Source organism: Natrix helvetica (assembly GCF_964273705.1).
Source record: "Natrix helvetica genome assembly, chromosome: 1".
NCBI lineage: Eukaryota > Metazoa > Chordata > Lepidosauria > Squamata > Natricidae > Natrix > Natrix helvetica.
Window position 1 is genome coordinate 97,855,361 of NC_138548.1, and position 24,027 is coordinate 97,879,387.

General features: G+C 38.4%; 2 protein-coding genes across 4 annotated transcripts in view; one reads left to right on the forward strand and one right to left on the reverse strand.

Annotated features, from left to right (window-relative positions):
- IMMP1L (inner mitochondrial membrane peptidase subunit 1) overlaps positions 1 to 3,155 on the reverse strand; it is a 42,504-nt gene extending 39,349 nt beyond the window's left edge. The window contains exon 1 of one of the 2 annotated variants that reach the window (XM_081934075.1): positions 3,026 to 3,155. The gene's annotated coding sequence lies outside the window, so the exon portion shown is untranslated. Of the gene's footprint in view, positions 1 to 1,760; positions 1,868 to 3,025 lie in introns of those variants that run through there. The other variant, XM_081934076.1, reaches the window with a different exon arrangement.
- Positions 3,058 to 24,027, forward strand: part of ELP4 (elongator acetyltransferase complex subunit 4) — a 149,049-nt gene continuing 128,079 nt past the window's right edge. For both annotated transcript variants that reach the window (XM_081934073.1, XM_081934074.1), the window contains exons 1-3: positions 3,058 to 3,386; positions 9,069 to 9,104; positions 21,422 to 21,543. In XM_081934073.1, the coding sequence (XP_081790199.1) occupies positions 3,209 to 3,386; positions 9,069 to 9,104; positions 21,422 to 21,543 (336 nt within the window). In that variant the 5' untranslated portion in view covers positions 3,058 to 3,208. The remainder of the gene's footprint in view (positions 3,387 to 9,068; positions 9,105 to 21,421; positions 21,544 to 24,027) is intronic.

Consider the following 24,027-nt stretch of genomic DNA (forward strand, 5'->3'; position numbering starts at 1 on the left):
AGACATTAGAAAGGATTTCATATCACTTTGAATATTTTCAGAGATGGGATCTTAATATTCCTTCCCTGTGTGTAGATATATAGACTTGACAGATTCTATGTTTGAATAACAAATTCTCAGGTGTCATTACAGAACCAACTTAATTACTAAAGAGATGGAGAGCCCTCTGCCAGAATTTGAGCTCGCTAGCTGAAGCTATTCTAATCTGCATTCAAGGATGTTTGGAATTTCAAATTACTACATAGACATTTCTTTGCAGAGTTAAAACTTTCAGGGAAAAGTGGTTTTAAGCACAGCATCTTCTAAAGAATATTAAAGAGATATGTCAAAACTACACTTTCCATCTAAACTTACCATCTTTAAAACCTGCTATTTGCTTGTGAGTATACTGTAACAGGTTTAGGAAATATTTATTTAAGGGACACATTCACCCTGGAAAAAGCCACAGAGATCTATAATCTATGGCAGGTGGGACATCTTTCTTTTCTTCCTCATAGAGTTTCCATACTTATCTGAGTGCAAAATTAAAATGCAGCAATCAAAGCAATCCTAAAATTTGGAATTGTCCTATCAGAGCTACTGCTACTGTAAAGCAAATTCCAGAGTGAGGCTAGTTTATTCAATTCTTAATGGAAAAAGAGAGGAATCAACCACTCACCTCATGGCACTTGCAATATCTTGAAACATCCTAGATTCTTCTAAGCATTGCCATTACAAAGGGGCTTTCAGAAAATCAAGCTGCCCATTCTGTTTTTAGAAAGAACTTAGAGAGGCCTATCTGAATTTATTTCATAGCCATAGTCAGTAGATTAAATTGAATTTATATTATTTAGATATAAACTTGATAAAAGTACATGTTGCTCTTATTAGTGAAATATACCTGTATAAGAGTTGCTAAACCATCAGACTCAGTAATCTGAATTTTGTATTCATTAAATATCTTTTTTCAGGTGAGACATTTTGTAAATCTTTGGCAGTGAACTTTTATATAAAATTGTGATTACTTTATAGGGACACAAGAATAAACTGCTTTTTAAATAGTTTAAGGTAATACGATTATCTGATATATGTATAATTTTAATGCAGTAAGATATGTGCTGAAAACTAATGCTTAAATGAAATGAATTATAGAGATAAAAGGGATACACTTCATAATTTATGGAAATTGGGATATATGATTTCTATATAGAAAGCTCTTCTGTTTCGAGAAAATAAAATGTATTTTCATTGCTCATTCCTAATCATATACAGGCAAACTGCAGGTTTCTGGTCTATTTTTTTCCAGCTATTCCTCAGTAGAATTAATCTTTCCCACCAGATACCAATCAGCCCATTAATGGTGTGCCAGTTGTACTACATTTTTTGTTAAAAAAAAAAATAGCGATGCTATCCAGCTAATCAGCACAAAGATAATTATCTACTCATCAGGAAAGACCAGGACTGGCAAACTGCTGAGGTGCAATTCATGTTAGGATTACATACTATGGGTAAATCCATGATGAATATTATGGATAAACAGATATATGCTATGCTAATCTTAAAACATAGATTGAACAGGGTAATTTAAGCAACATCTTCCATTAGCTGCAGATATCATATACAATGATCAAGGACAAGACTTAAGATCTGTATTAATATTTTAAGATATGACGGTCCAGATGAGAAATATAGCTCTACTCTTATTTGGCTGATGTATCACAACTTGAGAACTTTTTTTCTTGAAGTAAGAACATATTTAGTACAATAAAATAGATACATACACTACAATATTCCTTATTCCACTTCAATTGCTGTCAGCTTACAAAAAGCCTTCCCAAACAGCAGTGACTGTAAACAGATGGGTTAAATGCCATTTAGCATTCTGCTATGGATATCACTTTTATATACTGTAAAGCAAAGCAGATAAAGGATAGAGATGATCAACAAATACATATTTTACTATGGGTAGTTATGAGGAAAGAGTGTGCATATACGTGCACACACAAGCAGCATAATTTGTGAATACCTACTTGACATTAACAATAAATCAAACTCACTTGACAATTTCATTTTGTAAATAAAATATTCCTAAAAAGTACATAAAGGTTATAAGAAACAGTCTTCCTTACAAGGTTCCAACTGTTTGAATGACTTCATTAGCAGGTTACCACGTGAGAGGCCAGAATCAATTCTTCAATTAAGAAGCAGTACATTTCTTATACAGCACATTAGAATGCCTGTTTAAACAAAGCTGCGCTTTTTAAAATAATATTCTTCTTTTTCTCCCTGTAGTGCCCTAAACCAGCTTTTTGGCAAACAAGGTATCATATCAATACAGGTAACAGGCTACCTGCAGGTTACCAGTTCATTAAAAATGCACCTGACTATGAAATAAGCGTACAGTGTATCATGTATAAACTGTATACATAGCAAAAAAATAATCATTCAAGGCTGCTGGGGTAGAATAAGGTGTGTTTTTTTAAAAAAAATTGCAGTCTTGCTAACCAACACGCTTATCCTCTAAGAAATCTCTGCAGAGCTTTTGCAACGAAGCCCCCTCATATATTCTTAAACTGACCTCGCTAGTATTCTCATTTGTATATTAAATTTTTTTTTTCAGCGCTTCGGTTCTCTTTTAGACCAACGATAGAAAGGAACTAGGCTTTCGATTGCCGCCAGGCAGCCCCATCCTGTGCATGCCTCTCTCTATTCCCAGGCAAAGTACATGTACGATTCAAGCTTTGCAAATTCAGTTCTCTCAGCAACTCGCCCTCCACAGGGACGAAGTAACGAAGCTGCCTCGTTCTCAAGGGCGGCGAATTTTTATTCCGTTACAACCGACAGCCCGAAGAGGGTCCCCTTTGGCCGTGCACACGGGAGGATGCTTTCCCGCAGAAGTAAAAAACAACAACAACAACCCTTCCTTACGTCCTCCCCCAACGGAGCCGAATCACTGCTTGCCGTTCTTAGCAAGGCCCCCAAAGAGCGTTTCGGACGCCTTATTCTCTCCTTTAAAAAAAAAATCCAGATAAGACAATCCACTCACCTTCTTGGACCACAGTCAGAGGACTGGATATTCCTCTCTCTTTTTACCGGCTAGAAAGGAAGCGTCTCCGCCTGCCAACAATCGCTCTTTCCATTGGCTCGGCGGGTGCCGCGCGACACGCCTCCCCCCCCCCCCCCACATCCGCGCTCGTCTCTCTTTCCTGTCAACCGAGCAGAAGCTAAGATGGCGGACTTAGCGACCGAGGGACTGGCGCGGAGGGAAAGGGCTACGACGAGTTTCCAAAGGAAACTGCCGGTTGGCGGAGGGAGCCGCTTGGCCGTGCTGCCAGGAACCCGGCCGTCGGTGCGACACGGCCAGCTCTTGCTTTCCACCGGCGTCCCTTCTCTGGACTCTGTTTTAGGTTGGTTGCTGACAGCGCTGCCCAATCTTTGGTAGTCCCGGTTCCCCCCGGGACCTCGCATTTTACCTGCTGTAAAGGTAGTGGAGCAACGTCAGAGGCTTGAGAGAGAGGCAGGGACGGGAAGCTGCTTCTGAATCCTCCGCGTGGTGGAAGGTATAGCCCCTTCTCCTGCGGGGCGGAATCCCCACGCCGCCTGCTTCTTCGGATAGGGTGGGGAAGCGGTGCACTTTGCACAACGCCCGGCTTCCCCGCTGAGCAAACTTCTGAATTTGGGGAGAGCTGAGATTTAAAAGTATATAAAAAAAGTTGTGCCTTGTAAAGGATGTGCGAGAACCGGAACCCAGATGCTGTCCTGAGCCACCGCCTCTCTCTCTGCTTTTAAACGACCCGCAGCAAAGCTTAATAAATGGGCAGCTACTTCGCTCTGTAGCTCTGGATGGATGCTGTACTATAGGTAGTCCTCGACTTACGACCATAATGGAGCCCAAAATTTCTGTCCTTAACAAATGTCTCACTTAATGTGCATGTTGCACTTAACAACTATGGCAAGAAATGTCGAAAAATGATATTTTATGACATTTCTTGCCATAGTTGTTAAGTGAATCACTGCAATTGATAACTTAGTAACCTGGTTGTTATTTGAATCTGGCCTTCCCATTGACTTTGCTTGTCAGAAGGTTGCAGAAAGAGATCTGCAACAGTCATAAGAATGAGCCAGTTGCCAAGCATCTGCATTTTCATCATGTGATCATGGGGGTGCTTGCAAAGGTTGTAAATGTGAAAAGCTGTCATAAGTCACTTTTTTCAGTGTCGTCATAACTTTGAATGGTCACTAAACGAACTATTGGAAGTCGAGGACTACTTGTGCTAGACTTGCATGTAGCCTGAGGTTTGTGACATACGCAAGTCAACTGCAGACGACTGCAGTGGTTCCAGGCAGTACTGTATTTTGCATATTTTGAATTTCAGAGGAATTGTAGGAGTGTGTACCAGTGTCAACCCAGAGGCTTTGGGTCAACTTAATTTACATATCAGAATTAACATGGGAGGATCTAATGCTTAAAAAATTGGGTTGGGATGGCTGCTTTAGGAGGGTGGATGTGTATCGTGAACCAGAAGATAATTTACTTTCTATGGATATTTTACAGACTCCATAAAGGAATGCTTCTTGTTTCATAATAGAGTTTTACGAACATCATCTTAAAAGTTAATGGAGTTTAAAACTAAATGCCTGACTAATTCAAATACCTAATTGGGGGTGGGAGGAGGGTTAATAGAAGATATTTTGAAAGATTTTTTTACGTAAATACAATAATGTTTATATTTAACAGTAAAGCTTCTACCTAGAAGTAGACAGTATCCCGTTCATTGCAGAGATTTTCAAAATTCTGTTGTTAAAAATCCTGCTCATTCCTCTTATTTAAACATAAAGTTGTTTAAAGTGCACCAAATCTTTGAAATGTAATAAGTGCTTAAGTTTGAAAATAAAAGATGCTTTCAGCATTCTTTCAATAAGTGCAAGATAACTGTACTTTTTTAAAGAAAGGAATGCCATAGATGTACAATTATAGAATCTTAAGAATTGGAGGCTCCTTGGAGATCAGCTGGTCTTACCCACCCCGCCCAGTGAAGAAATCCAAAGTACTCAGGTAGTCCTCGACCTACAACTACAGTTGGACCCAAAATTTATGTTGACAAGTGAGAAATTTGTTAAATGAATTTTGCACCATTTTACGACCTACCTTTCCACAGTTGCTAAGTGTATCACTGCAGCTGTTAAGCTAGTAACCTGGTTCTTAAGTGAACCTGGTTTCCCTATTGACTTTGATTGTCAGACGCTCACAAAAGCTGATCACATGGCTCCAGTACAGTGCAACCTTCATAAATATGAACCAAGCATTGGCCAAGTTTGAATGCCAAGCATTGACCAAGCATTCGAATGCCAAGCATTCAAATTTTGATCGTGTGACCATGGGGATTCTGCAACACTCATAAGTATGAAAAATGGTGTTAAGCATTTTTTTCAGCTCTGTTGGAACTTTCAATGATCACTAAACAAATAATTGTAAGTCAATACCTGTACAGCATACTTGATTTCAGAAAAAGATTAGATAAGATGTCTCCTATTTTGGTGGAGAAGATGAACAAATGGCTAAAATAATAATGCAGTCTGGCTGATTTACAACCATGAAGCTCCTAAAGGTTTCTGCATTGTCCTGGATGCAATCAATTACACTTATACTATTTATAAATTATACCAGAAGCTGGAATAGAAGTGATGGTAATTAGATTTGTACATTATATCAAGTTAAAAATATCAAGTATTAGTGCACAGCCAACAATAAGAAATAACACATTCAACAGTAACAAAACATGCACCAATTTCAATCCTGATTCTGTAAAACAGAAATAAATAAATCAAAGCCAGCAATAATGTTGATATGTCACCTATCTGTCCATGAAATAGCTCTATGGTTTTAGAGATTCTCAGTTTTATCCCAAGCCATCTCCATGGAAAGTCTTTTAAAAAGAAGAAAAATGGAGGAGGAAAATGGCAGCTGGTTGTTGCTATTGCTGTAAACAAAATAAGAATGGAAACCCAATATCAATAATTGTGTCAATTAGTGTTTGTGGCTGTTCCTGGAGTTGTGGGTGCTCCATCACTGGAAGCAGAGATTGGATAGCCATTTGTCAGGGATGCAACAACATCTCCTGCCTTGGACAGGGGGTTGGACTAGAAGACCTCCAAGGTCACTTCCAGCTCTATGATCCTAAAGAGTTTGACAACTATCTTAAATTGGTAGTTTTGAAATGATGGGCCATGACCATGACACAAGCACTAGTGGGATGAAATAACAGTGTTAAAAAAAGTTGTTAAGTGTTGCATAAATAAAACAGGAGCACTGTCAGAACTTACTCTGCTTTCTTTGGGCAATCCCATTATGAGCTTGCATAGGCAAGGCAGGGAGCAAAACCCAGAATGAGTTATGAGTCATGCGGGCATAGCCATCTACCAGAATAGTAGAAATGTTATTGTTTAGTTTAGCACACATATTCATTTATTATTTACAGGGCTGTCGTTTGGAAGTTAACCAAATCAATTTATAAACAGATGGAATGCTGGGCCAATGTGGTAGAATAATTTAAGCTATGATAAGTATATGTGCTATATCTAAATAAGAAAAAAACAAATGCATTGGTATCAGATTGGGGAGTTATTTATTCAATTTATATGTCTCCCAAAGTCTCAATAGAGTTGACATGTAAAAACATAAAAATGAAAAAAAATGCAATAATTGATAAATATAAAAGAATAAAAGATGATAAAAGATGATAAGGATAACAAAATCCAAACCAGAATGAAGAAGGGGACACCTAGCCAAAGGTAAGGGAGGAGAGAATCAGGTCTTCAAGCCCTATTCAAACACCAGCAAGATGAACACCATCCGAATCTTGGATGGAACTTCATTCCATAGGACAAGTGTTGCTATAGAGATGGTGCACTTCTAGGGTCCCAATAGGTGGCATTGTTTAATTAAAGAAACTCAAGTGTGTGCCAGTCCTGCCATATCAAATCAGGCAGATACTAATTCTGCTTAGCTACACTGTTTGTAAGAAAAATCTAGCACCTGTGGATTCCCAGATGAATATGAACAAGTAATATATAACAAATATAACAAAAAAGGACCACTGCATTAACAGAAACTTTGTATGTTGTATATCAGAGATAATAATTCCACTGTACTATCTCCAGAGTTACAGAATAACAGTTGGAAAGGACCTTGGAAGTCTTCTAGTGCAATCCCCTGCTCAGGCAGGAATCCTATACCATTTCAGACAAATGGTTGTCCAATCTCTATTTAAATTTTTTTAGTGTCACATGTTTAGTGTCACGTGTAATTAAATATTATAGTTGTCAGGAAATTTCTCCTTAGTTCTAAGTTGCTTCTCTCCTTGATCAGTTTCCATCCATTTCGTCTTGTCTTGCTTTCAGCTGCTTTGGAGAATAGGTTGACTCCATCTTCTTTGTGGCAGCCACTGAGATATAGGAATACTGCTATCATATCACCATTCCTAGTCCTTCTTTTCATTAAACTAGACATACCCAATTCTCGCAACTGTTCTTTATATGTTTTAGCCTCTAGTTCCCTAATCATCTTTGTTGCTCTTCTCTGTACTCATTGAGTCTCAACATCTTTTTTGCATTGTTAATTAATTAGTGGAACAACTTGTCTCTAGAAGTTGTGAATGTTCCAACACTAAACGTTTTGGCGACCAAAACTGGATGCAAGTATTCCAAGTGTGGTCTTGCCATGGCATTATGAAGTGGTACTGACACATCACATGATCTTGATTCTATCCCTCTCTTAATGCAGCCTAGCACTAAATTGTGTTTTTTGGCAGCTGCAGCATACTGCTGGCTCATATTTAAGTGATTGTCCACTAGAACTTCAAGATCCCTCTCATAGTTAGTACCAGCTGCACTATACAGTACCTGTGCATTTGGTTTTTCTTGCCTAAATGTAGAACCTTACTTTTTTCACAATTGAATTTCATTTTGTTAGATAGTGCCCAATGTTCAAGTCTCCCAAGATCCTTCTGTATCTTAAGCCTATCTTCTGGAGTGTTGGCTATTCCTTCCTGCTTGGTATTGTCTGCAAATTTAATGAGTTCCCCATCTTTCCCCTCATCCTAATCATTGATGAAGATGTTGAAGAATACTGCGCCTAAGACAGAGCCTTGGAGTGCCCCACTGTATACTTCCCTCCATGTAGATGCAGTTCCATTGAGGACTACACTTTGCAGGTGGTTGGTCAGACAGTTATTTATGGGAAGATTTCTTAAGCAGCATAGATGCTTACCTAGAACATTGTGAGCCTCTTTCAAACAGTAAGTGGAAGGCCACTAGTAGGTGGAAGGCCACCAGAAATGATTAAGTGGATACCTGAATTGAGCAGGGAGTACTACATGATGTCAAAATCCTTTCTAAGTGATATCTATGTTTCTATACTATTCTAATGGGAAATATTTTGTAAGTAAACAAATGCATTTAGATATGCAATTATATGATATATTTATAACACATACAATATTTATATTTTTATTTCGGTTAGTAGAGAGAAGAAAATTTGGGTACAATAAAGGTATCCTTGCCCTTCTACTAGGTGGTCTTTTTGGAATGGAAACAAAATTTAAAATAACTTTTAGCTTGGTTTTTCTTTCTTTCATTCAATTATGACTGCCTGAACAGCTGCAGTTTTCCTGGCAAGATTTTTTAGAAGTAATTTGGAACAAATAATACACTTCAAGTTAGCACTGGGTCTTGATAAATCATTGAAGAATGTTTAACTGTATCTTATATTCAAATGATTGCTCAAACGGCATTATTTTACATGTGCACAATATAATACTGAAACAAAGGAATTTAGACTGATTGTGATAGTACTATTAAAATACCTACATTAAGTTTCATAGAACTCTGCAAGATCTTTCCATTATACCATTAAATTAATTGTAGACTATGATATGTAATTATATGTAGAATGAATGAATTGTAAAAAATATTATGCAGGTAATTAAAATGTTTTTCACATTGCACTATCTTCATATATCACCCTTGTTTGATAATACTAATTCTTTGAAACTATGTATGCTTATTTATTAAATTCATTTTGTTCTCAGGTGGAGGTTTGGCAATTGGAACCCTCCTTCTTATTGGTTAGTATGACATTTTTCCAATATCACAACTTGCTAGCAATTGTATACGCATGAAATTATTTAATTATCATTACAATATTTTGGAAACTATATAACTAATTCTTTTAATAAATTCTACTTAAATGGCATGTATGTAATGGTGTACTACTCTCGGGGGGGGGGGGGGGGATTGGCCCAGTAGAGTTGTAATACTGTTGAAAACATTTGACTGCAGGTTTCCTGCTTTTTTCTTTCATGTCTTATCGCCGAACACAGTTTTAACAGCATTCCCTTTTGTATTATTGCTTCCATTCCTGTATCATTGTTAATTCACATAATAACTAAAGTTGAAAGTGGAAAGTATTTTTCTAGTTTATTCAAATTGCTAAATTGTATATTTTTAGTGTAAGCATTTCCGTTTTAATACAAATCTTGGAAAGAAGTATTCTAAGGCTTTATTTGAAACAAGTATTCAAACTCTATCAAAATTATATAAAACACCCAATCGTTTCTAAACTTCTAAAAATACTAAAATTTTAAGTGGCATACCTAACGGCATTAGGAGATTTGATTCCATCAGGTGAAATGATGTATTAATTCCTTGATCTCACCTCCCTTACCTGCTCTAGAAAATTTGGGGATTTTGGAACATGTTTATGTCATGAACTACATTTAGGAAGAGGAATTGGTGTAAATCTCCTCTTGTAATGTTAGATAAAGCCTAACTTAGCAGATCTCTATGTTTTCTTGCAGTCATTAACAATACAGGTAGCCCTTATATAGGACCATTAACTTAGCCGTTTAGCAAAGCTGTCGCTAAGTGAAACTGCAACTGTGCTTGTGATCTTACTTCAGCTTTCCTTTACTTTACAGACATGAAAAGGTTACAAACAAGAGGCTTGATTGCAAGATTACTTTTTCCATCATTGTGATAGCTGAATAGTCACTGCATGAGACAGTAACTAAACAAGGACTATCTGTATGCATAAAAGGTTAGTATGCAGGAATAACTTTCCCCTGCACGCCAAGTTTAGAGAATGAGGATGGCAAAGAGAGCAGGGAAATAAAATACTAGAAGTTCTTCACATAAGCTTTTTCTCTTACAGGATTGCCTTTAGCGACTGTTTTATTATTCTGGCTTCTTATTGATTAAAAAGAAAACTGAAAGAATACACAAAAAATAATGATGTTTTATCATTAAAAAGGATAACGTTATTTAATTTCCTCTAACAAAACATAAAAACAAAGAAGAAGTTTGACAGAATCAAGTGTTGTACATACAGTGAGTCTAATATAGAAAGAGTAACTTGTTCATATTGGAGCTAGCATTAGCAATAGTATTTAGGCTTATATACTGCCCCATAGCACTTTACAGCTGTCTGTAGAAGTATTATTTGCATATTGCTCCCAACAATCTGGGTCTTCATTTTACCAACCTTAGAAGGATGGAAGGCTGAGTCAACCTTAAGCTGTTCAGGATCAAACTCCAGGCTGTGTGTGGGCAGAGTTTTGCTGCAATACTGCTCTTTAATCACCATATCACCAGAGTTCCAGAGTTAGTAGTAAAAAAAGATAAGTGATAAGTTTAAATGGTAGAGTAGAAGGCATTTCAACCAATTTCGTTGTATTTACGTACAATGACAATAAAGATTATACTTATGCTTATTTTGAATAATTCTTTTAAAACTTGTTATACTTTTAATGTATATGCATCTCAGATAATGTAAAATATTGTTATAGAATTAAAAAACAGCTCCAATGGAATTGGATAATATTTAGTCAGTATTTAGTTTTTAATGCCTAATTTCTTTGCTTTGTTTGTTAAATTTTCTCATTTGAGTTAGGAATTTTTTAAAAAGAAGAAAAATATAGAATATTGGTTCAGGCATTATGTTTCTTGTCCAACATGGTTTCTGGGAAGCTCTCAGAATATATATTGAGATATTGCTGTAATTTATTTGAGAAAGTAGAAAATCTTGCAGTGTTAAAATCATTAAGGAAGAAGGAAAGAGGATCCATTTGTTGATGGTGTCTAAAATGAGTCATACCAAAGAAACAGCAGAAGAAAAGTGTATTCACATAGACATGGGGAAAGCTATTTGTATGACAGAATATTTAGGCTACTCTCCTTCCTACAGAAAATGGCATTTACTTGGAATGTATAACTTGTTGCCTTGTGCTTCATAAACAATTCCTTGATGCAGGTTAAATTGAGTCACAAATCTGAAAAGATCAAAATTCCTGCAGTACATTATTATCTAGTATGCATATTAACTTTTAATACATTTTAGTAATTTACTAATATGGGAAGGAAGCAAAAAAGTAAAACACTAAATGGATGAACTATCATTTTTTATAATACCTTATAAAACCAAAAAATAGAAACGTCCATGCTAAATTATAATACAAAAAGCTACCTAACAATGGGAGTGGGGAAGGAATGTGTAGTGTTTCAAATGAAGTTACCAGAAATCCTTCTGTATTATCATCTTGCTCCTCTAGCAATACACTTATGTAACTATTAGTATTTTTTTTCTTTAGCCTAGGAAATCTATATTATTGAAGATGTTCTTCCATCAGAGAATAATAAAATAGTGTAACTTGTAATAAATCTGGAATCTGTTTTGGTTGAATATTTTTTTTAAAAAATATTTAGAATGTTTTGTACACACTAGTTAGAATGGATTTTCTCCTCTTTCCTCAAAGCCCCTATGTGTATCTTATCAGTCAAATGTAGGAGAAACCCCCAGGGCACATTTGGAGGCATGTGGGGAAGGGAAAAGGAAAATCACCTTAGATCACCAGAAGCCAGTTGTGTAACGTTGTTGTTGTTGTTATTGTTGTTGTTGTTATATTGTGTTCATGCTAAAACGTACAGTAGTTTGGTTAAGCATAAATTGATGTATAAGCCCGATTGATCATAAATGTAGCTTAGAAACAACTACTGCATTTGTACAACCAGCTAAAATAATTCTTTAAAATGTATGTTATGTCTTGGTAAACGATGAATTAAAAGTTTCTTCCTTTTCTTTGATGTGCCTTTAAGACTAGATGACACTTTTTTGCAGGAAAAAAATCTCTTGGATTTTGTATTTTTTAAAGTTGAAATAGTTTTACTAAAGAAACTCTCTGAAAATTCCTAATAATGCTTGAATGAAAGCCATTGTGGAGGATACGCAGAATCCTTGATCTGAACCTGCAGAATGATGGTTCCAGAATTCCTACTGTAATCATGATTTTTTTTTAACTATTCTTTTCTGTCCACACGCACACACCACAGTATTCACTTTAGCAAATTTTAATCTTTTATATTTGACTGTATTGGAGGAAGAGAAAGAATTTCCATATTCCAGAATGCGAATGGTATATATTTGAAGCAAAAAATTATATATAGGTTCTTCATAATTTCTACAAACACAAACAATGAGTAAAACATTAATGTGGAATTAACAATTTCTTCAATCTCTTAAGATTGTGTTGCTGATGTGTATGAAGTACAAAATATACTAAAAATGCTGACTCCTAAAATCCTGTCAAAATTATTAGTGATTCAATATTTTTTTCTCTAAAAATTGACAGTATACATCAAAATTAGAAATATTTTCTAAAACGAAACTGCCATTTAAAATATTTTATAACTGTCATTTAAAATATTTTCTTCACCATGTTCTAAAGAAGCACTCAGTTCTTAAAGGTTATCTTATAAAGGTTATCTTTCACTTAGTAGCTAAGGTCAGGTTAATAAAAGCTCAAATTTTGGGGAAAGGCAGGACTGTTCTTGTTCAGTCTAAGCCTTGAAGCAATTTCAACTATTTTAATTAGCTACATTTTTTTGTTTTAGGTATGCAATTTAACCTATTTCACTTGTCAGTGTAATTGACTTTATCACCTTTTTAAAAGTTAAAAGATAATCTTTAGCAAAGTACAAAACAGTGATTTGCTAAATATAATTATACAAAATACAAGTTGTCAAATTTTACTTTTCTCCCGATGGCAATTTTCCAAGTAATGTAATGTGTATGTTTGTTAACTCTGTATTGGCAGGTGCTAATTAAAATACACATATCACTGATTAACCTCCTTTGAGCTTTGCGACTTTTATGGACATTAATAAAATATTTCATATGCCATTTTAGATGGTGAAGATGATTAAAACACTCTCGTCTCATTAACTAGGGCAAATTATGTGAGTTCTGCAACTTAGAAAATGTTCACCTTAGGTCACAGTATTATTCTATAGTACTATGAATAATAATGATGATGATTTAATAGTGATTTATTATGACAGGTTCCAACAGTAGGATAACCTGTCTGTCTACATAAAATTGTACTTGCAGATATACTGCACATAATTCTGTCTCCCCAATACAAATTTGGTGTGTTTCTTACATATAAATACAGGTAGTCCTTGTGTTACAATGGCACTTGTAATGGAAATTCTGTCGCTAAGCAATGTAGTCATAAAGTGTAATGTCACTTGGCCACATCACTTAGTGATAGCAATTCCAGCAGTCCTGGTTGCTGTCATTAAGCAAGGACATACATGATTGTAACTTCTTACTTATGGCTTCCCCATTATCTTTCCTTGTGGGAAGGTAACAAGAAATCAAAAATTGCGATCACATTACTATGGAAATGCTGCAGTGGTTGAAGCTATTGTGAATATCATTCCTTCAGCACCATTGTAACTTTGAAAAGTTGCTGAACAAATGGTTGTAAACTAAGAACTACTTTCGTACATTTATATCAAACTGAGCTTATAATATATCAAAAATACAATATAAGCATGGCAATGTTAAGATGTAAACTTTGCCCTTATTGTTTCCCAATGCCTGACACATTGATATAAGCTATAGGTTTGCCACTATGAGATATGTATTGTTATTCATTTCCTTTTGTGCACCCGCACAACACACATCATGGTGATAAAGTCATGTGGATGTATTATGAATATAGATTTGCTCAGTATTATGCATTTAACCTTTATATTGACTTGTAACTTTAATAAACTGGATGCATTTATTAAAAAATAATTAGTAACTTTCTATGCTTTTGCTTCCTTTTATAATTTAGGTGGCAATTTCAATTTTTTAAAGTTTTTTATTTTTCATTTTCATAACAAATAACCATACTATTATATAACCAATAGTAGAGGGGTTCTTGCCGGCCGCCTTGAAAGAGGCGGTGGTGAGGCCCCTACTCAAGAAGCCTTCCCTGGACCCAGCTATGTTACCTAACTATCATCCTGTCTCCAACCTTTGCTTTTTGGCAAAGGTTGTAGAGAGTGTGGTGGCACAACAGTTCCCACACCACTTGGAGGAAATTGATTATCTAGACCCGCGCCAGTCCGGTTTCCGGCCCAGCCACAGCACGGAGACGGCCTTGGTCGCGTTGGTGGATGATCTCTGGAGGGCCAGAGATGGGGGTTGCTCCTCCATCTTGGTCCTATTAGACCTCTCGGCTGCTTTTGATACCATCGACCATGGTATCCTATTGCATCGTCTGGAGGGGTTGGGGGTGAGGGGCACCGTCTTGCGGTGGTTCTCCTCCTACCTCTCCGGTCGAACGCAATGTGTGCTGACAGGGGAGCAGAGGTCGACCCTGAGGCCACTCACTTGTGGGGTGCCACAGGGGTCGGTCCTCTCGCCTCTCCTGTTCAACACATATATGAAGCCGCTAGGTGAGATCATTCGTGGTTTTGGGTCGAGTACCATCTGTACGCTGACGACACTCAGCTGTACATCTCCACCCAGAACCACCCCAACGATGCCGTCGAAGTGATGTCCCGGTGCCTGGAGGCCGTACGGGTCTGGATGGGAAGTAACAGACTCAAGCTCAACCCCTCCAAGACGGAGTGGCTGTGGTTACCGGCGCCCCGGTTCAACCAGTGGGTTCCATCACTGGCCATCGGGGGAGAACAACTGGCCCCCGTGGAGCGGGCACGCAATTTGGGCGTCCTCCTGGATGCCCGGCTGTCAATGGATGACCAAGTGACAGCCGTGGCAAGGGGGGCGTTCCACCAGGTTCGCCTGGTGCACCAGTTGCGTCCCCTACTGGACCGGGACGCCCTTCACACAGTCACTCATGCGCTAGTGACGTCCCGACTGGACTATTGCAATGATCTCTACATGGGGCTTCCCTTGAGATGCACCCGAAGGCTGCAGCTGGTCCAGAATGCGGCCGCGTGGGCAATCATGGGAGGTACTAGGTACTCCCATGTAACACCTCTCCTGCGCGGGCTGCACTGGCTACCTGTGGCTTTTCAGGTGCGTTTCAAGGTGTTGACTATCATCTTTAAAGCGCTCCATGGCACAGGACCTAGGTATCTGCGGGATCGCATCCTACCCCATACATCCCTGCGGCCGATTCGCTCTCACAGGGAGGGACTCCTCCGGGTGCCGTCCACTAGGCAGTGCCAGCGGGTGACGCCCAGGGGTAGGGCCTTCTCTGTGATGGGCCCGACCCTCTGGAATGACCTCCCCCCCGACATCAGAATGACCACCGATCTCCGCTCCTTCCGCAAGAAACTTAAGACCCACCTGTTCAACTTAGCTGGCCTGGCCTAACCGTAGTTTTAATCTTTCTAGCCTGTATTTTAAATTTTTAGGGGTAGGTTTTTTAGGTTTTTTTTTTTTATTACTGTACAGCCTAACACTTAATCTGATTTTAGGGGTGTTTAAGATTATTTATTTTGTATATGGTTTTTATCTTGTCGTCTGTACACCGCCCCGAGTCCCTTCGGGGAGAGGGGGCGGTCTATAAATTCAATAAATTCAATTCAATTCAATTCAACATTATATTATATTGTTAAATGTTTCCATCAATTTGTCATACCATCAACTCCCAAAAAGAATTATTGGCTCTTCTGCTCTCCATACACCATATTTGTACCGTATCTATCACTTTCTTCTCCCTCTCTCCTCCCTACCTTCTTTCTTCCCTCTGTCGTCCTTCTCTTCTCTACTTCCCCTTCCTCTCTCCTTCTCCTCTCTCCCCTTTCTGCTCCTTCTTTCTCTCCTCCTCTTCCCCCCCTCTCCTATCCCTCTCTTCTTCCTTTACCTCTCTCCTCTACTTCACACTCTTCCTCTCATTTACTTGCTGTATTTCTGCCTCTAAGCAAGCTCCATTTTATGTTGATGGTATTTATAATTCCTTTTCAATATACATATTTAATTTTAACATATATCTTCCTCCTTTTTTAAAAAGAAAAAAGTGTACATATATAATAATTGCATTTTTAAACCACCACCACTTCAGCCTATTTTTGGCCAAGATGTAGACCTGGTTACGATTCCCAGATATTCTCATCATTATGTTTATATAGTTATGCATCCTTACACGCCCCAAATTTGTAGTTCTGTCTTTATAATCTCAATAATTTCCCATTGTAAGTATATTTCATGTTCCCTCTCCATTTTTCCATATCTTGACTTAGCTTACCCTTAATTATCTTTAAATAACAATCCTTACTGTTCAATGTTCATTACAATTCCATTAATCTACTATATAGAATAACAAGCGGTACACATCTCACTTGGTTCATCATCTTAAAAGTTCTATATGTGTCCGTATTTCATGTATTTTAACATACTTAATTGTCCTTCCATTGACATATTCAATCAGTTAGCAACTCTGTTTCATTATCATGTATAAAAGTGAGTCACATACCTCTACTTTACATTCTCCACATAACAGTTTCATATTTGTCATATATTTTAACCTTTATTTAGTTATCTTTCCATTATTATATTCAATCTGTTAGCAACTCAGTTTTATTATATATAGGAATAAACCATATATCTCAGCTTTATATTTCCCATATAACGATTTCTAATTGTCTGATTTGATTTGATTCAATGCTACATTTGTTTGTGCTTATATGTAAACAACGTAAATTATATGATGAAGCAAAGCATGGATATAAATATTAATGTAGCAAAAGCCAAGGTAGTTGCGATTGCCATGAAAATTAGACTTATATTTAGTTATGCATAGATAATAAGAAACAGAGTAGATAATAAATGTTTAGAATGTGAACTTAATTTTAAAACTGATGGAATAATAGATTCTAAAATCTTTTCAAAACATTTGTAACACAAATACACACCTATTTCCCTGGCCTAGCTGATAAGGAAGAGAGCCTGTGGCTTAGTGGCAATTACATCAGCCTAATATGCAATACATATACATACATACATACATACATACATACATACGCATATACATATATACATATACACATATACACATATTTGTTTTCTGAGGTTTTCGCGGGTGTTTGTATGTATGTCTTTGGTTGTTCGGGTTTTCTCCCGCGTAGAATTGGAAGTATCTTCACGACGTTTCGATGAAGTCTCATTCATCATCTTCAGGCTGGTGCTTCCAGCAAGCCCCCCAAAAGCAACTTACCCAAAGAGGAACAGACAGCACTACTTAACCTAAAAGAAGACACTAGCATAATAATCCTTCCAGCAGACAAGGGGAACGCCACGGTGGTCATGAACACATCTGACTACCAAACCAAATTAACCAACCTACTCCAAGACTCCACTTACAAACCCCTAAGCACGGATCCCACCACCTACTTAGAAAAAACCACCAGATCCAAAATAAAAGCCTCCCCCATCAGCGAAGAGATCCAGCAAAGAATCATTCCTAGAGAAAAATCATCCAGATGCCCTAAGCTGTATGGTCTCCCCAAGATACACAAAGAAGGAACCCCACTCAGACCCATAGTCAGCTCCATAGGCTCACCTCTACAAAACCTAGCCAAATTTCTCGCCAAACAACTACAGCCCTATGCAGAATCCATCACCTCACACGTAAAAAACTCATTCCAGTTCATAGAGATCATAAAGAAACAAAACTTACAGCCCAGCGACCTACTCGTGAGCTTCGATGTCATTTCCCTCTTCACCCAAGTACCAATCAAAGAAGCCTTGACAGCTATCCAAAACAAATACAACCCCCCCAAACATATCCTAGATCTGACCTACCACTGCCTATCCAACACATACTTCATCTACAACGGACAAAAATACAAACAAATAGAAGGAGCACCCATGGGATCACCCCTCTCACCTGTCATTGCTAACCTCTTCATGGAACACTTTGAAACCCAAGCTCTAGAAAAATCCGATCACAAACCCAAACTCTGGCTCAGATACGTAGACGACACCTTCATAATCTGGCCACACGGGAAAGATAAACTGGACAACTTCCTCACACACCTCAACAGCCTACACCCCAAAATACAGTTCACCATGGAAACAGAAGCCAATAACCAACTCCCCTTCCTGGATGTCTTAGTCTATAAGAAATCCAATGGATCCCTAGGACACACCATCTACCAGAAGAAAACACACACAAACCGCTATTTGCACGCACTCTCACACCACCACCCAGCACAGATCAACTCTGTAGCCAAGACACTCATCTCCAGAACAAAACGCTTAGCTGATGAACAACACCTCAAAACCGAACTACACACTCTCACCAACGTACTAACATCCAACGGATTCCAAAGAAACAATATCACTAACCTAATCCAAAAAGAAAACCCCACTAAAATCCAAGACAGTGAACAAGAAAACGGCAAAGCCCTCCTCCCATACATAAAAGGCACTACAGACAGAATCAGCAAGATCCTCCACAAACACAACATCAAGACAGCATTCTACACAAACCGAAAAATATCCACCATCCTAAGAAACCCCAAAGACAAAATAGAGTTAGAAAATCAAGGAGTATATGAAATCCCATGCACCACCTGCCCCACCACATACATCGGACAAACCAACAGAAGAATAAAGGCACGCATTGAAGAACACAAAAACTCAGTCAGAAAGGAGGAACCAACTTCTTCCCTGGTTCAACACCTCAAAGCCACAGGACATGATATAGACTTTAAAAAGACCAGAACTATTGCCAAAATTGAACACTTTAACAACAGAATAATCAGAGAAGCTATTGAGATAGAAAAACGACCACACAGCATGAATAAACGAGATGATACCTCCCGCCTACCAGCCATTTGGAAACCCGCCCTCACTGACAAACGAATCCCTAACACAAAGAATGATACCAGACCCACACTCACGAAAACCACACAGGATGTCACTATCACACATCCACGCAAAAAGCAAGCCGAAACCCACACCGATAATGACCACAAACCAGAAGCCAGACCACAGCTGCATTATTAGCCACTTTAAACCCCTCCGATCCATACATTAAGCAAACTGATGCCCACCACGGAGATGTGGCACGACCACAAACGCGAAGCCAAACAACAGTAAAGCAGCTCACCAGCTCAAATCCCTCTGCAACTCAGACTAACACAAGCACAACCAGGCCCCCACCCAAACAGAACACGCCCCCATCCAATCGGAGCACAGCCAAACTCCCATCCAATCAGAGCACAGCCAAGCCCCCCTACCAATCAGAATACACCTCCACCCAATCAGAATGCAGCCAAGCTCCCACCCAATCAGCACAAACCCCCACTGGCAGTTAAAAGGAGGAACCGGCTGAGATCTCACATTGCTCCTGGAAGCACCAAGCTGGAAGCACCAGCCGGAAGATGATGAATGAGACTTCATCGAAACGTCGTGAAGATACTTCCAATTCTACGCGGGAGAAAACCCGAACAACCAAAGACATACATATATACATATATATACATACAATATCATAGATTTTCACGGGTATATGTATGCTGGTCTTGGTAATATATATTACACACACACATATGTATGTATGTATTTGTGTATGTATGTATGTAATATTAAATTTTAAGTGTGGTGACACATCTACTGTAGTAGTATTCAGGTCATAGTTGACATGCAACTCATTTTTTCTAACTTTTGATGTAGGCTAAAGTTGCCTGCAGCTGCAACTCTGAACTCCAAGCAAAGCACCAAAAATATACTTTGCTTCACTTTCCCTTTTGTCAGATTTTAATATTTAATGTTACTTACAGATGAATTATTTAAGCTTCTTTAAAGTATAGAAGAATACAGTGCTTCCTTTACTTTTATTCCTTACTTAAATATTAAGAAAATATTTGGAGAAATGTCTGAACAATCTAAAGAAGTGATAATATTTTTTAATATTTCTTATAGAAGATAAGTACCAGCTATTTTTATTTTATTTTAATAAATTCAGGTATTCTCTAAGGCACAGATGACGGTGGAAAGTATCTTGACATTTAAGAGACTAATTAAACTAAAAATGGAATATCTCTAAAGCTGTACTTACAGCAACTCAATTTATGAAAAGGGTATTTGATTTGCTCTTTTGATTGACTTTTCTTTTTACAAGATTGGTTTTTTCACTTGTTTAGGAGTCTAGTGGTCCACTTCAGGAAACTCAGTTTTGCAGCCCCAAGGAGCTTATAATCAACATCTCTCTGTATGTGTCTCTTGTCTGTCTATCTGTCTGTCTCTCTCTCACTCTCTCTCTCTCTCTCTCCCTCCCTCCCTCTGTCTATCTCTCTCTCTTCCTCTCTGTTTATCTTCTGGAGATGGAGGAGGTGAAAAATGGGCCCTCTTTTCACCTCCCCTGCCTCCAGAAGTATTCTGCAGGCCAAAAACAGACTAAAATGGCCCATTGTTTGGGCGAAAATGGTTAAAATGGGCCCTAACCCTAACCCTCCAGGAATATCTGTGTGCCCCGTCTTTCATCTCTCCCATCTCCAGAAGGTCTCTGCAAGCCAAAGCCAGGCTAACATGGCCCTGTTTTTTGCCTCCTGGGATGTCTGTGCGCCCTGTTTTTCACCTCCCCCACCCCCAGAACCTATGCAGGCCCAAAACTTTGGCCTTACCTTCCAGTTCCAGCCCGCGGGGCTCGCGAAGGTAAATCCTGCTGTCGGCTAAAGAGTGGGGGTCAGCAGGTGGCGGGGCGGGGTAGCCTCATGGCCCTGTGGGCTGGATTAATGACTTCAGTACACTGTATGTGGCCCGCAGGCCGTAGTTTGAGGACCCTTGATTCAGATTGTCAACTCTCTTAGATATTGAATTGTAACATCTATCCTATTGTATCCTATCCTATTGCGATTCTAGGGTGCCCTATTATGGTGTTTTTGTTATGGTTTTACCTTAATTTAATATGTTATCTCATATACTATATTGTCTACATTCTTCATACATTCATCCATATATATGCTGATGATTTATTTAACTTATATTTGTGTTTGTATGTATAGTTTCTTTTAATTGTTTTGTATATCGGGATTGCATGACCTCTGTAGATGCCAGACACTAAATAAATAATAGCAAGCATGTTTGCCTTCCTAGTAATATGTCTATTTTCTAATAACATGTATATTTTTTCTGCAGAGGAAGATGTATATGGTGTTTACTCCAATCTGTTGTTCAAGAATTTCCTTGCAGAAGGAGTAGTTTGCAGGCATAATTTATTTATTGCTTCAGATAAAGAGGAGCCTGGTATTATTCTAAAGGTAAAGAAAATTTCTTCCATATGAATGTTTCTTAATGTTTGTATTAAGACTAGCAATTCTCTTATTATAAACCAGAGTATTTTCATCTCTACTAATATTCTAGAATATTCTAATTTTTGATTGATTAATATAGACAATGCAGAGAAATCCAAAAAAGAGAAAAAGTCAATATTATGTTATATTCAAGAAACTGCAATAATAAAATCATATGTGAGTTTGAAGATTTTGGCATGTCACACTGGATATAAAAACCTCATCAGGTTCATTCATTGAAATTAAGTCTAGTAGTTTGAGTTGGATAACAAAAGTGGATTGGGGGAAGGGAAATATGAAAAAATACAGACTTTCCCTCTTAGCAGAGAAGTAAATTGAGGACCAGAATAGGTATAGCAGTAATGCAGAGTGTTTTGTTTTTTTGTTTTTGTTTTTATTGGATTTATATGCCACCCTTCTCCCAAAGGACTCAGGGCAGCGTACAACATTAAAAAACACACATCCCAAAAGTTAAAAAGAAATTAAATATATATCCAAAAAAACAAATCGAATTTATGGAACAATACATTTTAAAAATGAGTTAAAATTAACAGGCCAGGCCGGCTTGCTGGAAAAGCCAACTTTTTAGGGCACGTCGGAAGGACCGGAGGTCAGAGATTATGCGAAGCTCCGGGGGCAGCTCATTCCAGAGGGAAGACGCTCCCACAGAGAAGGCTCTCCCCCTCGGGGTCACCAGCCAACACTGTCTGGCCGACGGCACCCTGAGGAGGCCAACTCTGTGGGATCGTACTGGACGGTGGGAGGCTACTGGTGGCAGTAGGTGGTCTCGCAGGTACCCTGGGCCTAAGCCATGGAGCGCTTTAAAGGTCATAATTAATACCTTGAATCGCACCCGGAAAACAACCGGCAACCAGTTGCCTAAAAGGGGTGTAACATGGAAACACCTAGGTACCCCCATGACAACCCGCGCGGCCGCATTCTGGACCAGCTGAAGCCTCCGGGTGCTCTTCAAGGGCAGCCCCATGTAGAGAGCATTGCAGTAGTCCAGGCGAGAAAGGACGAGGGCATGAGTGACTGTGCACAGAGCATCCCGATCCAGGAAGGGGCGCAACTGACGTACCAGGTGAACCTGGTAAAAGGCCCCCCTGGTCACGGCCGTCAAGTGTTCTTCTAAACTAAGCCGTGTATCCAGGAGGACTCCCAGATTGCGAGCCTTCTCTGAGGGGGCTAAAATTTCTACCCCTATCATCAAAGATGGAACAAGGTGTACAAATTGTTCACAACAAGAGTGGAAGGAACAGGGAGCTGGGAGTGGGGTGTAATTATACTGAGTTTGTTTGGGTTTACCCTACAGCCCCTTGTGTTACCCACTTCATTATGGTTTTACACAGATGTGGCTAGAGAGAGCTCCAGAGTTGTAAAACACTGGTTGGAGGGCATTGTCTAAGTTTGCACAATATTTTTTTATGCTTTCCTTCCCCACAAAAGATTGCATCCATGTACTATATTAAACGTTTTGTAGAACAGTTGGTGGAGAAGAAAGGTAATTTGTGAAAATGTCTTAGAACTGGACACAATTTGTGCATGCAATCTTATTAGCAAGTTGCACAACTAAAATGTTACACAAAACTATGCATTCATAATATTTCAGTACAGTATGTGTGGGTTTTTTCATAGAAGTGCAGGACATTTAATTGGAATTAACTAATTAATTAAATTAATTAAGTGATCCAGTATGGAATGATGACTAAGTTATTGGACTATGACTGGAAAAATCTTGGTTCAAGTCTACTTTAAGCCATAGAATGAACAACTTTAGGCCAGTTATACTATTTTAGCCCAGTCTATCCCAAAAGTGGTTTGCTATTGGAAAAATTGGAGGAGAGAATGCTGGAGAATATGATCCCAAGCTCTAGAAAACAAGTTTGTTAATAACCTAGTTTAAAACCTATAGTTTTAAACAGTGCAAAGAAGAGCAACTAAGATGATTGAAAGCCTGGAGTCTACAACATATGACAAACGGTTACAGGATTTGGGTTTGGCTAGTCTAGGGGAGACATGATAACAGTATTCCAGTATTTGAGAGGCTGCCACAAAGAGGAGGGAGTCAATTTATTCTCCAAAGCACCAGAGGACAGGACAAGAAATGGATTGAAACTAATCAAGGAGAGAAGCAACCTGGAATTAAGGAGAAACTTACAATAGTGGGGACAATTAACCAGTGAAACAGCTTGCCATCCAAAGTTGTTGGTGCTTCATCACTTGGGTTTTTAAGAAGAGACTGGATAACCTCTTGTCTGAAATGGTATAGTATCTCCTGCTTGAGCAGGGGCAGGACTAGAAAACCTTCAAGATCCCTTCCAGCTCTATTGTGATTGATTGATAGAACTCTTTGGCGTATTTATTTTGTAATACTTTGTTTTTATTGCTTATATATTTCATTGCTTACATATTCATTTTATTCCTTATATATTTTATTCTTACAGGTGA